General features: G+C 37.2%; 1 protein-coding gene across 9 annotated transcripts in view; it reads right to left on the reverse strand.

The window, feature by feature from the left end:
• PRDM5 (PR/SET domain 5) overlaps positions 1-15,175 on the reverse strand; it is an 87,882-nt gene that overhangs the window by 55,306 nt on the left and 17,401 nt on the right. For 7 of the 9 annotated variants that reach the window (XR_010831072.1, XR_010831071.1, XM_066995950.1 and 4 more), the window contains exons 4-7: positions 6,758-6,941; positions 4,884-5,058; positions 3,593-3,685; positions 3,209-3,330 (exon numbers count right to left, since the gene is read on the reverse strand). Coding sequence is in view for 7 of the 9 variants with exons in the window: in XM_066995950.1 (XP_066852051.1) it covers positions 3,209-3,330; positions 3,593-3,685; positions 4,884-5,058; positions 6,758-6,941 (574 nt within the window). In the remaining 2 variants the exon portion in view is untranslated. Of the gene's footprint in view, positions 1-3,208; positions 3,331-3,592; positions 3,686-4,883; positions 5,059-6,757; positions 6,942-13,766; positions 13,951-15,175 lie in introns of those variants that run through there. The other 2 variants (XM_066995954.1, XM_066995953.1) reach the window with 2 other exon arrangements.

The raw sequence follows: 15,175 nt of genomic DNA on the forward strand, positions 1-15,175 counted from the left end.
TTTAACTGAACAAGATAGGCAATGTGTATTAGCACCAGATCACAAATTCAAATCTAGTCTATAATGTAAATTACAAACCAAGCTACAGGTCCGTTACCAGATATATTTTCCTACCTTTTTCACAGTTGCTTTAAGAAGTGACAAAGCATTTATTTGGATTTCTCTGTTATTTGTCATTTGAAATTCATTTTAATAGCCCACAAAACTATCACAAGGCAAAGCTACCACAAACCTAATTTTTTGTTTATAGTTACATGCCTATGCAAGATATTTCATAGCTTATGTAAAAAATGTTCACAATACATTGAACACTAAACAGAATGGAATCCGAACCAAAGAGAGGCAAGCACTGTTTATTCAAATACAGACAAATTATGGATCCTGAACAAACCTATTGATGGTTTCCAGCTCAATTTTTCACTCTCAGCATTGTATATCTTTCCTGTTCCTGCTGTCCTAAAGAATTAATATGATGTTGATTCTGATTATTTGTTTTTCCAGATTATTACTTGGGAGTAATCTTCAAGAAGAAAAAATTAATCCTGGCCTTACTTTTGTCTTCCGTTCCAAAATACTAAACTTAAATAATTATAATGACAATCCCTCTCCTCTTTTATCTATTTTAGTACTAAAACGGTGATCTGTAAGATCACAAGTGCTACTCTAGACTACACGTTAAAGCATACACATAGACAAAACAGTCAAAGATGGCTAACAGAGCTGGTCTTGAGAGCCCTCACCTAACAGATGCCTCAAGAAGGTGCCCTCATACCTTCTGTGCATGAAGTAAAACGAGGCAACCACATCTGCTGTCTGTGGCTGCAAATCAGTCTGCACTAAATTCTCACTTACAAACATAATTGAAAGGAAACCACTGAGTGGTTCCTGAGACTTCTAAAGGAGAAATCACTCAGGATACTGAGAGTTGCCCTGAACAACAGATCTGTTCTTCCTAGGTTCACTTAAGAACTCATGCCATGCTTTACTGCATCTTGTTAGTTGGCACATGATATGAGCAGATAATTTACTGCTTTGGTTTACTAACATGAGAGGTAAATTGGGTCTTTTGACTAATTGCAATCGTAACACATGTTCCTAATTGGTATTTTTCCATCCATTGATGCCAAGATTGTGTGCACAAATGCAAGCACTGCAATTCCAGAAAGAACGTTTCATACTGCTTTAGTAACAGTAATTTCTCCTGCAAAAGTATCATCTTTCAAATGAGACTGATAACAAGACTTATTTACTATTTATATCGTTAAAATAAAATTACTTTTTATAAATTGAATGAAACTATATACATAACATTTTGCTAAAACGTGTTGAAATGACTTGTAATCAAAAATGACCTATGGGGGCCGTAACTAGAAACACTAGCATTTCTTAGCCCTTTGGGACTAGCAAAATGTGTCTTAGTCTTCAGTGTTTCCATTCTGTTGATGATTGATCAGGACAAAACTAAAGCAACTAAGCTAGAAAATAAAGGCAGCGTATCTCATGTTGATACACCATAGCCTGCTGTTAATGGAGGAATTTGTAAAGAATGTTATTCATTTGTAGACCATTTTATTGCCCACAGTTTTATTTCCAATGAACATTTTGTACAAAGAAATAAAAGAATCTAATAGCAGGCTTTAAGATAATATAGGATTTCTAAGACTTTGAATGTAAAATTAGTACACCCAGCTTAGGTCATACTATCATAATGGATCAGAGAACTGAAAGATGATAATGAAGAAAGCTGCCCACGTGTAGTGAGCAGAATGTGAAAGCATAATACAAGGTACATTTTTCACTACAGTGTACCCTGTCAATCAGTTCAATACTTAAATTTGTAGCAATACGTAAGTACTTCATCTCACATCTGTATTTGCTATTATAAAACTTATGGTAAGTATTGACATGTACTGATATACATATAAATACAGGAATAAACTTAGTACCTTAACTTACAAGAGCATTAACAAGAGCCTTCCAGAGGAGAGGAAGCTGATAGTGAATACCTATGCCTCTGCTCATAACTTTGCATAATGGACTACACATGTAGCAATCCCTTCTACTTTTCCTTGCCTCCAGGTACTGCAAGGCACGAAGGAACTGAAAAAGTGTCCCTCAACATTAGTAGGTTATTTTCCTTCCTGCACTGACACCAGTTGTAATTTCTATGACTTCCAAGTGACAAAACAAAAGCTCTGCTCATTATTTAGGCAGAACAAAAATATCCTTCAGGCATCTACCCTTAGTCATGCCTTGAGTGATCATACAAGAGAGTAATTGTGGAATTTGTATACCTATATATAACTGACCAAAGTTGAGCCTAAATATAACAACGTTCATGGCTGGGAAAAAAATAATCTTACTGATACCAAAAAAAGAGAGAATCTTTTATAAAAATTGTTATGGAAGGGTTTCTGTATGCTGTAAGAGTTTGGCAGAAGAAAGATCATGTAATGAAAATCTCACAAAGCATCTCAGTGTTCTCATCAACTAAAGACTGTTTCCTTTGCACTCTGGTATTCTGCTGTCCCCACACATACTGATCTGCCATTGACATTGAGAGGGGACATGCAGAGAGAGCAGAATGACATAACTGAGATCTGCATTGTGGACCTGAGAGAAGCATTTTGCCCTTTCATGAAAACAGAGTGAAGTTTGATTGAAAACTATTGATTCACAGTGCACAGATATAAAAACTCCAGGGCCTAAAGGGACTAGTGGATTGTCTGATCTGGCTTCCTGCACAACAGAGACTATAGAATTTCCTGCAATACCCTCATCAAGCCTAATCGTTTGTGAAGCATGTCTTCCAGAAAGACATCCCATTGTGTCCCGAAAATACCAAAAGATCAAGAACTCACCACTTCCTGCAGCCGTTTGTGCCAGTGGTTGATTTTCCTCACTACCGAATTGTTTTGCTTTATCTCTTATTTGCCTAGTTTAAACTTCCCCAGATTCCTATTGCATTTTTTGCAAAAGACTAATGATTCATCTGCTATACAGTAATTTCTCCCTAGGGGAGAAGGAATACTTACCCTTGCAATTAGTTACTACTTAATTTTCTTTTTGGTACAAATGAATCCATTAAAAAAGAAACCAAAAGACAGTGTTTACTCTGATTTGCATATGTAAGGCTAGGAACATGTTAGAGGTGTTGGTTTTTGTTTGTTTGTTGCTTTTTTCCCCAAAACATTAAACTGTTTCTTACCACTGTGAACATTTTCTTTATGTTTTTTCAGGGCATCCTTACTCTTGAACCTCTTCCCACAACCATCTGCCTTGCATATGAATCTGGCATCCCCTCTGCATGCCTCCTTGTGCTGTTCGTAACTATATGGGATAACCAGCAAAAAAAAAAAAACACATGAAGCAGTATCTGCAGAAACCAGACACACAGCAAGTACTCTGAGCTTAACACATGCTGCACTGCAGAGTTCCAAGGCCACCTCATGCATTACTTACAGCAAATAAGAATGAAAGCATTTGACTTCTTTCACTGTTAGGATTCACATACACTAACAAGCTTGAAAGATAACATGCAAAGGGAGGCCAGCAATGATACGACAGCAGTCCAGTAACTCAGACACAAAACCTCGATTCTGAGCTGAAGGAAGTATTGCAAACAGAGCACTGAAAACTTCTTGAAGAGTCTCCTGGGTTGATGTTCTCTGTGCACTGAAGTACGCTAAAGAAAAACAAAAAAATAAAAATAAAAAAATAAGTGGAACATTCTACAATTTACAGAATTGCAGTAGCTAGAAACTACAAACTACTTGTAGATCAAACTACAAATGCTTAAGTATGTGAGTAATCTATTTAATATGTGAAGTTTCCTGGAATTTAGTGGGACTCAGATGCATAAACAGCAAGAGTTCAGGTCATACTGCTGTATCCTCAGATTAATTTTACTTTGCACGATGCAAAGATTTACTTAACTAGCCATACTACACAAATTCAACTCCCACTACAGACTAGAAGGAGCAAGTCTATGTTCAATAGAAAATATTTAATTACCTCCACCAAATATTTCTCTGCTATATATTTCCATGAAAGGACATAAAGCTCATAAATAACTGCCAGTTTAAGATACATTAACATTATTCAGACATAAGAAACATCAGCAGTTCTTTACAAGAGCAGTATTAATCCCATTGTATGCAATATGAGTCTCCTCCTGATATGAAACAGTTAGATTAAATGTACTATCTATAATTAGATACTTGGGCAACCAGTGTACTACCTACAATAAAAAGCAATATATCTACTTAGTTGCAAGCAAATTTATATATAAATACCAAAAGAAAAAAGGGTTATATATTTGTACAAAAGTATAATGTGAGATATACGACTTCAGTGACAAAACTGCATATTTACACTACCCAAGAACAGAGTAAAAAAGATCACTTTTAAGTCTCTTAAAAGTGCACTTTTAAGTCTCCCATCTGCTACAGGTTCTTTTGTTGTTATTGGTTGTTTTTTTTTTTTGCCATACAAATATTTAATTAAACCAACATAAAGCACTGCTTTTCCTTTCTCTGTCCTTCCAGATATCATTTGCTTTTTCTAAATCTTAGTCTAATTCTGTAATGACACCTCCAGTTAAAAAGCTGAATCTCCTAAACTGCTAGAGTCCACTGATGGAGACCATGGGCTTTGCACCAACCAGTAGCTTTAATCTGACCTACAGTATGTAATTTTGGAAGATTAAAAATTAGTGACACTTTCTTATTTAAATTGAAGTCTCCAACAAATACAAGAAAGTAATATGAAAGGAGTCAGGATAGAAATAGGTAGAAAAAATTAAAGCTTAAATTGTGATTAAGCCAACAGAAATAAATGATTGAATGAAATGATCCCTGAAAAATACTCTTTTTTCTACTCACTGTCTTTGTAGAGCTTGTTTAACAGGGAATTTCTTTCCACAGTTTCGGCACTTAAATTCCTTTTCCTCACTGGGTTTTTGGTGCAACGTCTGGAGATGTTCAGCTAGAATCTCCTGGCTTGCAAAACTGGATTCACAGTTTGGACATGCATGGTCCTCTTTACAGGTGAGGGTATCTGCATGGTTGGAAGAGAAAACAGAAAAGCAATAGTTTTCAGGGAATATTTTGGTTACTTTAAGGGACACTCTCTGCCAAAAACAGATTATGCAGAATGGCATCATGAAATTCACAAGAGATATTGTCTCTCAATGTGTATTTTGCACACACATATGCCTGTGAAATCTTGTTCTCTTCAACAGAGGTTTACAAACTTCATATTACACAATAAAGATATAACACCAGTTCATTCTCCTGCTGTTATGCAGGTTCTGAAATGCTATCAGGGGCAGAGACTAGAATCCCTCTAGACTGCTCAGATAAAGTGCAGACATACTTCTCTGAATTAGTGATTCTAGATTCACTTTGAACAGGGATGTGAGACAGAAATCTATTATAAGCAAATACTGTTTAAAGCAAAGAGGAAGACTTCAGATAAGCTACCTTTCTCATCCAGATAATGGTCTTATATCTTCTCTCACAGGTGTGGAAAAAGTAATTTTTCTAAGAAATTACTGAATTTTACTGCCATCTCAGTAGTGGTTACAGATGCACTGCTATTTCTCCTTCCAAATAGACAGTCTATCTTGACAGGATTATAATCAACATTACTGAAAATACATACAAAGCATTAGGTGTGACTTAGGCTGTTAGTCTAAGCATGTTACACAGGTTGTTTCTACTATCCATAAACATGCTGAGAATTCAACAGGCAGCTCAGGTCACCTACCCCTTCTTAGACGTCTTACCTCAGGATCAGCTGAACTCCTTTATGGAAAGGTTTATTTCTCTAAGTTTATTACACAGGGAACCTCTCTCTCTTGCTTAGATTGTAAACCTACCTTTTATAAGGCTATAGTCGTGTGAGATGAACTCTTTTAGTTCAAAAAATTGATCATAACTTGTCATGAAATCTGTGTTCACCCTTTCACTCCTCTCAGTAACTCAGAGGACTGGCTTCCCCATATTAGGCAAATAATCCCAACCCAACCCAAAATAAGATAAAAATCATACAAGAGATCAGAGTAAACCTGGGGAGCCTTCCAGTTCCCCAGTCCCATACAGTTAGTGTTGTCTTTCTTCCTCATTACTTCCAGGGGACAAATGGATTGAGAGCAACCTTGAGGAGACAACATGGGAGAACCGGTAGATGAAAACTTGTTCATAAGCCAGCAGTGTGTGCTTACAGCTCAGAAAGTCAATTGTATCCTGAGCTGCATTAAAAGAAGTGTGGCCTACAGGTCAGAGGAGCACGTCTTCTTTGAAGAAAGGCTAAGAAAGCTGGGGCTGTTTAGGTTGGAGAAGAGAAGGCTCTGGGGAGACCTCATTGCAGCCTTTCGATACTTAAATAAGGCTTATAAGGAACATGGAAAAGGCTTTTTACAAGGGTAAGTAAGCGATAGGACAAGGGGAACAATTTTAAACTGAAAGAGGACAGGTTTAGATTAGATATAAGGAAGAAATTCTTGACTATGAGGGTGGTGAGGCACTGGAACAGGTTGCTCAAAGAAGTTGTGGATGCTCCATTCCTGGAAACGTTGCCATGTTTTTGCCAGGTTGGGCTTTGGGCAACCTGATCTAGTGAAAGATGTCCCTGCCCATGGAAGGGGGCTTGCACTAGATGATCTTTAAGGGTCCCTTCCAAACCAAACTATTCTGCGATCTTATGATTCTACTTTTAAGCACTCAAGTTATACTATTTGCCACATATTGTTCACCTGCATTCTTTTCACCAGCTGGTTGCACTTCTTTATTGCTGCCGGTGTCTTCATCTTCCTGGATAACAGTTACTTCTTCCTCTTCCTCCTCCTCTTCTTCCATGTCACTGTCCAAGTAACCAATCAGAAGTTCTGTGTCTGTTTCAATATCATCCACGGCCAGATAGAAAATATTTTCCCCTTCCTGTTGTAAACCATAAGTAGAAGCAATGAATAACTGTCAAAAGTAAAATTTAGAGACAAGTCTGGGACCCTGATACTAGCCCTGAACTATAGAAGGGCTAGCTCCATTCCCCAGGAGGCACCAAGCTGGAAGAGCCTTTCTTAGATTTCTTTCCCAGTGTGGCTGCATGGATAAAGTGCCTTTGTATTCTGGAGTCCCATCTCACCTAGGAGGCTCTTCCAATTTGCACTGTAGCCTAGACCAAAGTAAAGGTGTTAAAGTCCTCTTCTCTTGCCACACTCTGCCTGACAAGAACTTCAGAGTTTGAAAATGCAACATTCGATTATTAGAAAAACGATGAAATTTAAATAACCAATAAACTTTAGCTCTGTCATCTATTGGCTGCATGAGTTATAATCCAGCTTTCAGTAACAGGTTTTTGTACTGATTATTAATGTTTTTTGGATTCCCAGCTCTCTTCATCAACAGACTTTCAACACTGGTCAGTTATCCTCACTATTAAGTTAGCAGGCACATCTATTAAAAGCACTTTAAGCCACTTGATCAAAACTCTCTGCTAGTTTAAATCACAGAATGCCAAGGATCCAGCCCAGATTCTGCATGAGATCAAACTATGTAATAACAAGGTCCAAAACCTTCTCCACAATGACTAAAAAGTTTCCAAATAGATACATAAGCTAACAATTTTGGCCTTTGACAATGTTAAAGTTACCAAGGCAGGTCAGAGTAGAAGCTGTAACAAAAACAGCTGTCTCCCTCCTAAGCTGCTATATGGAGCTGCTTTTTTTGCTCTATATGAACAAATTGCTTTGGTTGCTCCCCAAGACACCAAAAGGAGACGCATGTTTATGTAATAAAGACTTCCAAGTTGTATCATAAATCTTAAAGCTTATCTGATTAACATCCAGGGAAGTTAATTGAAGCTTCTTTACAGTACTTCTAGCCATATATTTAGTACCAAGCTTCATAGCACAAGGACAAGATAATGATTTTTAATTTTTGTAATATACTAAGATTAATTTAAACTGTCAACAGGGATTTAGTATTTCTCTTGTTTAGAAGGTCTGTTATATATTACAGAAATTATTGTCACACAACAGTGAAGCCTATTTAATCCAACTGACTTGTAGCTGCTGCTTCCTTCTAGGACACACCACTTTTCTTTTTATTCCTAATCTCACCAACAGCATTTGAAACCAAAACTAATTAGGTATTTTTTCAAGACAGATTTTGCAGCCCAGATATCTATCAGCATGCCACCCTAACTTTTGTGTATGTACATCTAGGAGTTGTTGGTTTTTTTATGCTTCTGTCAAGAGTTTCAGAGTACTTTAATTTACTGCAGTCTAAACTCAAAGCATCTCCTGCAACTCTGATGTGAGGAAAGGTGGTAAATCTTTCTATATTCAGTCTCCACTTAGGATAAAATGACTGGGGTAAACCCCCAACGCATCAGGGGTTCAGGACAAACATAAAAAGCAAGATAACCTTATAAATGCATGCAGAAGCCCACATCTATTGCTGGCTTACAAAATAAAAATAAAAATAAAAAAATAAAAATGCATGTATCCCATGTAAAAATTTTACTAATTAAAGAACCAAATGGTGCACCTTTCAATTAGATCACACATGACATATCTAGCACCACAAGATGGTATAATCTGGGAGTGCAAAAATCAGAACTAAGGATTCTCATTACCTAGACCAAGTGCGTGAATCCCAACAACCAAGCTCTTCACAGTACTGTTGCATTCTCACCTCCGCACCTCCCCATTGTGCATCTGGGATGTATTTTAGGGCTATTCATGTCAAAAGGCGTCCTCCTGATTCTGTCCCATTTGTGTACTTTTGGTCAATAATAACAATAATGGAAGAAGTACTAATGACTTTCAATGCCTGAGTAATTTGGATTGCATTCATACTGAAAAGAAAAGAGTTTTAAAACCAACCCAGCGTAACATACAACTCAAGCTTGTTCCTCCTCCAAAGCTAATTTGTTCGGGTTTTCCAGCTATGCTAATTGTCTGGTATTCTTAGTGCTAATTAAAACAGATATACCTCCACTGTAGTATCTCCTCAGGCTGCAATGGGAGTTCTCCAGAAACCACAAACAAAGGAATTTAAATCTCTCCCTCCCCACCAGCAGCACCTGCATGAAGTGCATTTATCTACATGCACACATACACAGACATGGTGAAAGTAGTAAAACATCTTTCAAATAATTTTAATGACCCTCACATTTACTAACACGTGTGCTTCGTAACAGAGGAGGCTGGCAAGGAACATGGGCCAACAAACACTGACAGCCCCATCCTACTGTTTCATCCAAAGCAGATCATGATCACTCATGAAAGCTGAAAATACAGGAGGAGGAGGAGGAAGCAAATAGTCTTGTACTGCCTGAGTGAGAATGGAGCCTCTCCTTTCTCCGGGGCTTGATCAGCTGGCTCCAACCCAAACCTTCATTATCTTTACCAAGTTCCCCCATGTGCCCACAACCACTGCTCTTAAAGCATCATTAGCTGGCTTCTCTCCACACCTAATTTCCTGGCAGCAAGGAAGCTCTTCAGCCTACCTGTTCTGCCAGTTCTCCTTTGGTAGCTCTCCAAACAACCATGCTCCCTTTTCCTTGATCATTGCCTGCAGCTCCAAGGTTTCCCGCTTGCCAGAGTACTAGACAAGGTCTGTGAGGGTAGAAACTCCACGCCAGGAAATGTGTGGAGGTGATTCCTTAGGGAGGGTGGCAGGGGAAGGCAAAGTCACAAGCCCGGACATAGGAAAGTTCAAAAACAGCATGCCGTGCCAGGAAAGACACAATCAGAACAACATCTGCACAAGTAGGGACACCTAGAGAGGCTTGGCCAGCACCATAGCTTCTCAAGATCTCCAACAGACAGGAGAATCCACAACCTCTCTAGGCAAACTGTGCCAGTAAGAAAGAAAAAAAAAAAACGTGTTTCCTGAAGGTTGGAGGAAACCTTATGTGTTTCAGTTTCTGCCCACTGCCTTTGTCCTGTCATGGGGCAACACTGAAGAGTCTGGCTCCATCTTCCTCGCACCCTCCCTTCAGGTATTTGCACACATAGATGAGATCCCCCTGAGCCTCCAGTCCCTTCATCACCTTTGTAGCCCTTCACTGGACTCTCTCCAGGAGCAAGGTGTCTCTCAGAGCAACAGGCCCAGAACTGGACGCGACTCCAGATGTAGCCTCACCAGCGCTGAGTATATGGAAAGGATCATCTCACTTCAGCAACAGTACCTGAACAGCGATAGTGTGTACTCAAGACCAGATAAACGCCTATCACTCTGGAATCAAAACGTTGTTGTTGTTGGAAAAAGAAAAAATTCAAGAATCAAGCAGACTTTTGAATTCTCCCCACTGAGCATACGGGAAGCCAACAACTACGTTCATTTTACTTCTTACATTGCATAACAAATTAATCATTCCTCTGTAATACTCAAAGTGAATTTCAGGCGCTCACAAAACAGTTTGTCCTTGCTTTCCTTGCATCTTCTCTCCCTCTTGCCTTTGGATAGTCTGGTTTTACTACATTTATTATAGCGCTGTCTCTCACATACTAATAGTCCTCTGTCACACTTGTGAAATATGATTTTAAACCACTCTACCACTTCACAGTAAATATCCTTCTTCGCATTAGTTTTGCTAATCATTATTCTAGCTCACGGTTTTCTGAGCTACAGCAGACCATCTCAGTGCCTGCTTGCTAATGAAATAATATTTGAATTTAAAGCTCTAGCTGGCTGCGATTCTGTTTATAAAACAGTTTTCACGTTAACAACAACAGGACCTTTTTTGCATAGTAATCTCCAGCAGGGAGTGTTTAATAAAATTACAACTGACAAACAGATAAGTGCATACATTCTGGATAGAAGAATATTGAAAATATAATACTCTACCACTCTAAAAAATGAAAAAACAAAACTGCAGAATTTTTGACAGGAACCATTTCCCTTTGATTATGATAATTACAATGCATTTTTACTCCATATAACAAGTCATGTTTATAAGTAAATAGATAAGAATAGCCCAGGGCAAAATAGATTAGAATTCTTATAGTTTCTGTTAATGCAAAAGTTGTAATCCTAAAGCTACTTTAAACATAACAGAGGATTAACTCATTCAATTACTACTTGAAATAAGTTAGAGAACCCTGCAGCAATTCAACTGCAAAATGCTGAGAAAAACAAATGGTACATATGCTGCTAACCTCCAACCTCTCCGTTCTTTTCCAGCAGTCACACACTGGCACTACTTACACAACAGTTGTTAAAAATACTTGCTGTGTGTTCCAAGTCAAAGAACACACAGACATCACAGCTCCACCCTTGAGCTGTGACAGAACTCAGAGACCAGCATGCACCCCACAATACCACCAAAAGCTCTTACCAGAACTATGGTTTTAGTAAGAAAGCATTGCATTACAGGAAAGAAAAAAAAAGGAAAAAAAAATTCAAATAATTCCCAGGCCCTCTATGTTGTCTTTTCACCACAGGAAGCATTTTGTGCAGGGTCTAAATGTGATCATTGTATACAATTAACCTATAATGAGCTAATCATATTTTCCAGTCAACCCCAGGATGTGGTTTACTGAGGCACATGCATCCACTTCATTTTCCTTTAAACTAAATACCAAGCACTAGGCAGCAAACAGTGAGCTGATCACTTCATTTTTGACATGAGATTACAATGGTTATCACCACTGGAGTGAAACAATCAGATTAGAAAGCGTTCTCACAGTCAACCAAAAATCTCCTGTTGGAGTATTTGGAAACTGGGAAGAAAAATAGTGAGAAACAGAAATAGTGGAAATTAGCAACAGTGAGAAAAAAATTAAGGAATCATTTGGCTTCCATTCACCTTTTTTTTTTCCTAGTTCATACAAAGTCTCTTAGAAAATTTTAAAAGGGAAACTGTGAAGCACACGACCTTTATTTTCCACGTTTTACAGGCTAGTATCATAAACATTGGTCATATATTTTTAATCATTGTTAACTTGCAAGATTCAGTAGTAAAACTTTACCTTAAAGAGTAAGCAGAAAAACAGAGAGAGAGAAATCAAATGCTTATTTAAAAATTCCAGACAAGCTCATAAGAAGTCTTCGCAAAATAAAAGTATCTAGAAAAATTTTGTGTTTCGTAAGGGTAATTATAATGTGCTTGTTAGAACACAGTCTCTAGCCATCTCTAAGTATTCTATTTACTCTTCTGAGTTAGTTTTCTAAAACTATGCAGACATATTCTACTTAATTATATAATGCATGATCATTCAGTTGGTTTAAGATTAGGATTTTTTTTGACATAATGATCTGTATTTTGAATTCTTTTCATCTTTTAATTATCTTAGGTATTTGTTCAGCAATGCAACTTATGTTTTTTTGCAGCCACAAAATTACAATGAAGCTAAAGCAACTTTATACGTGTAACTTACAACTTTTTCCTTTTTGTAAAACATAATTTCATCATCCTTGTGGCAAGCAGGCAACTCACAATTCAAATTAAAGGATACTATTACTGGAAATACTCCAGTAACATTTTGCCCACTGATTTCATAAAGCAAAATATTACTGAAACAAGTAGCCTTAAATCTGCCTATCATAAAGACAAGGAATGTGGAAGCAAAATTCTGAAGGATTTGTGGGCTTTTTTTTTTTTTTTTTTTTTTTGCCTGAAGGAATAGCAGAGCTTTGGGATTTTCACCTCCGTCTACTAAAGTGAAACCAAACCCTGAAAAGAAATATGTGCGTTTTTAGCTTTATTCAATACAAGTAATACCTATTCATGTTATGTGTAATTAAATACATATGTGTACATACACACACAATTTCAAGGTCACCCACAGAGAATGCACAAGTTATATTGTCAGCTGATTATCGATGGTACTTTAAAAATAATGAGATAATTTAGTAAATTTTTGTTTGCGTTCATAAATTTGCCTCCGTGATGCTTTTCATCACTGCGTACATACTGATATTTATTCTTTTTCCCCCTCTCAACTTTTCCATATGTTTTCCTGTGGAAGTTTTTATAGGACTTTAATACTTCTGGCTCATTTTTTCTTTTTAAGTCATCTTGTGTAACTCCAGTATGATCCTTTAAAAAGACATGCAAAAAGCACCAAACACATACTAAATGAGATATAGCATTATGCAATCCAACATAATAGTCTGTTTTTACTTCTTTATTTAAAGAATCATTTTCACTAGCAAAAACCCACTGGTATGCATTGGATGTGACATTCTATTAAGACTTCTGTTCAGAAATTCAGGTCATTTTACTGAGTGTTTTATTTAAAAAGTAATAACAAACATTACTTGTTCACACTGCTCCCTCTTGTGAACCTTACTTTGCATTTGCCAACATTGACTGTAACTTGTTATCACACTGCCTGTTCACTCATGATAACATATATTTGACTAATGCCTAAGACTGACGACCATGGATGGGGAGGACCTTGCAAATTTAGTTCTATAAGCAGGACGACAAATCATTTGAAAGATCTTCATCTGTCAAGCTTTGATATAACAAAGACAAAGGCTGAAGGAAAAATATACCAAAATAGTTGCACAGGCAATGGTCATACTAAGTTAACCATTGACTTGTCACAGACGTCATGGAAAAGCACAATGAAACAGTCATTTGGTCAAGGCTGAGAAGTTTTTGCTGCACGGATGAATAGTGAACACTCTTTTCTGTGTTACTCTAAATTAAACTGTAGCCTGGATGTAAAGATCTGAAGAGATCACAAAAAGATGACAGAATAGAGGCCAACAGGATAAGCTGATGATAAAGCTGTCCACACTGACCTAAGACAGGAACAGCAACAAGGTCCAAAGAAACAACACCAGCAGCAAGATTGCAGTCACGTTCATCCATCAATATTTGATGGAACACCAGAGACTGGTGAAGATTTTTATTTGGAGAGAAACTGGTTGGTCTGGAAGACAGAAGTAGATCTCTGGTTTCTACGGAGATCATTCTTGAATTTTCATTTGCACGAGATCACCTGGAATAAAGCAGCAGATGTACACCATAGACTGGCATTCAGTAAAACTAGAGCTTTGGAAAGTAGGAGGCCAAATCAAGTGAAGGCAGACAGATAACCAGTCAGATGTGCCAACACAATGCCACTGCTAATAAGTAGCATTCAACTACTGTGATAAAGGAACAAATGCTAGGCAGAACAGATGTAGTACAACAGTAGAATGGAAGTCACAGAAAGGCACACAACTGGGACATGAAGAGGGAGGCCAAAATGAGGTATACAAGGGTATTTGGAAGCAGTGGACAGTGCTTGCTTAAAATCCTAATAAGCAAACAGCTCCTCTGGCGAATATGAGATTTAAGGAGCCAACAAGTCATCAACAAAGAAATTGAAATTACCAGTGTTGACAGCCATCAGTGTGCACCTTCCCCAGAACTACACGCTGGATCTTCACTAACTTTTTTTTTTCACGTAAATATTTCTCTTCTCAGCAAAGAGAAGTAAGCATTGTTTAAACGCTGTTTCTCAGAGAGAAACATCTTAAAATATTTTTGTTTGACCTCAAAATAAACTGTTTTTTAATTCTTTTTTTTTCAAGGATCTGAAGGAAAGTCCAAGGAAAAAAGTCATTTCAATATGAAAAAGCAGAGTAATAATTTTAAGAAATGCTGACTAGCATTTATCCTTTTACTATCTTCTGAATGTTTCCCCTTCATAACATTAATAAATAAATAAATGCAGATTTGGATTACATTAACAAATAACTTGCGTTAACCTGAAACAGCTTTTTTTGGCAAATGCGTATTTTGAGAAAAAAATAACACAGCTATGTAATTCTTGCATATATGCGACTAGAAATTATTTTACTGAGCTGTTGAAAAAATATGCAGGTAGTTCATTTTTTTCATAATCTCTAAAAGGACAATATCTATAACTAGAAAAATACGTCTGTCTTTGCTACCGTTCTGCAAAGTCACAGAATGCTTCCAAAAATGAGAGATTAAACAAACTAAGACTCCTCAGGTTGAGAAAAGAGCTGTCAAATAAGAAGGAACGGATATAATAGGGTTCTATAAAATCAAGAATGACATAGAATACTGAACAAAGTGACTATTCACTGTCACACAAGGACTAAGGGGAATCAAGTGAAATTAAGAAGTTGCTAAAAAAAACAGAAGCATGTTTCACATAATATGTAATTAAAACAGTGGAACTTATTACCACAGAATG

The sequence above is a fragment of the Anser cygnoides genome, chromosome 4, assembly GCF_040182565.1.
Source record: "Anser cygnoides isolate HZ-2024a breed goose chromosome 4, Taihu_goose_T2T_genome, whole genome shotgun sequence".
NCBI lineage: Eukaryota > Metazoa > Chordata > Aves > Anseriformes > Anatidae > Anser > Anser cygnoides.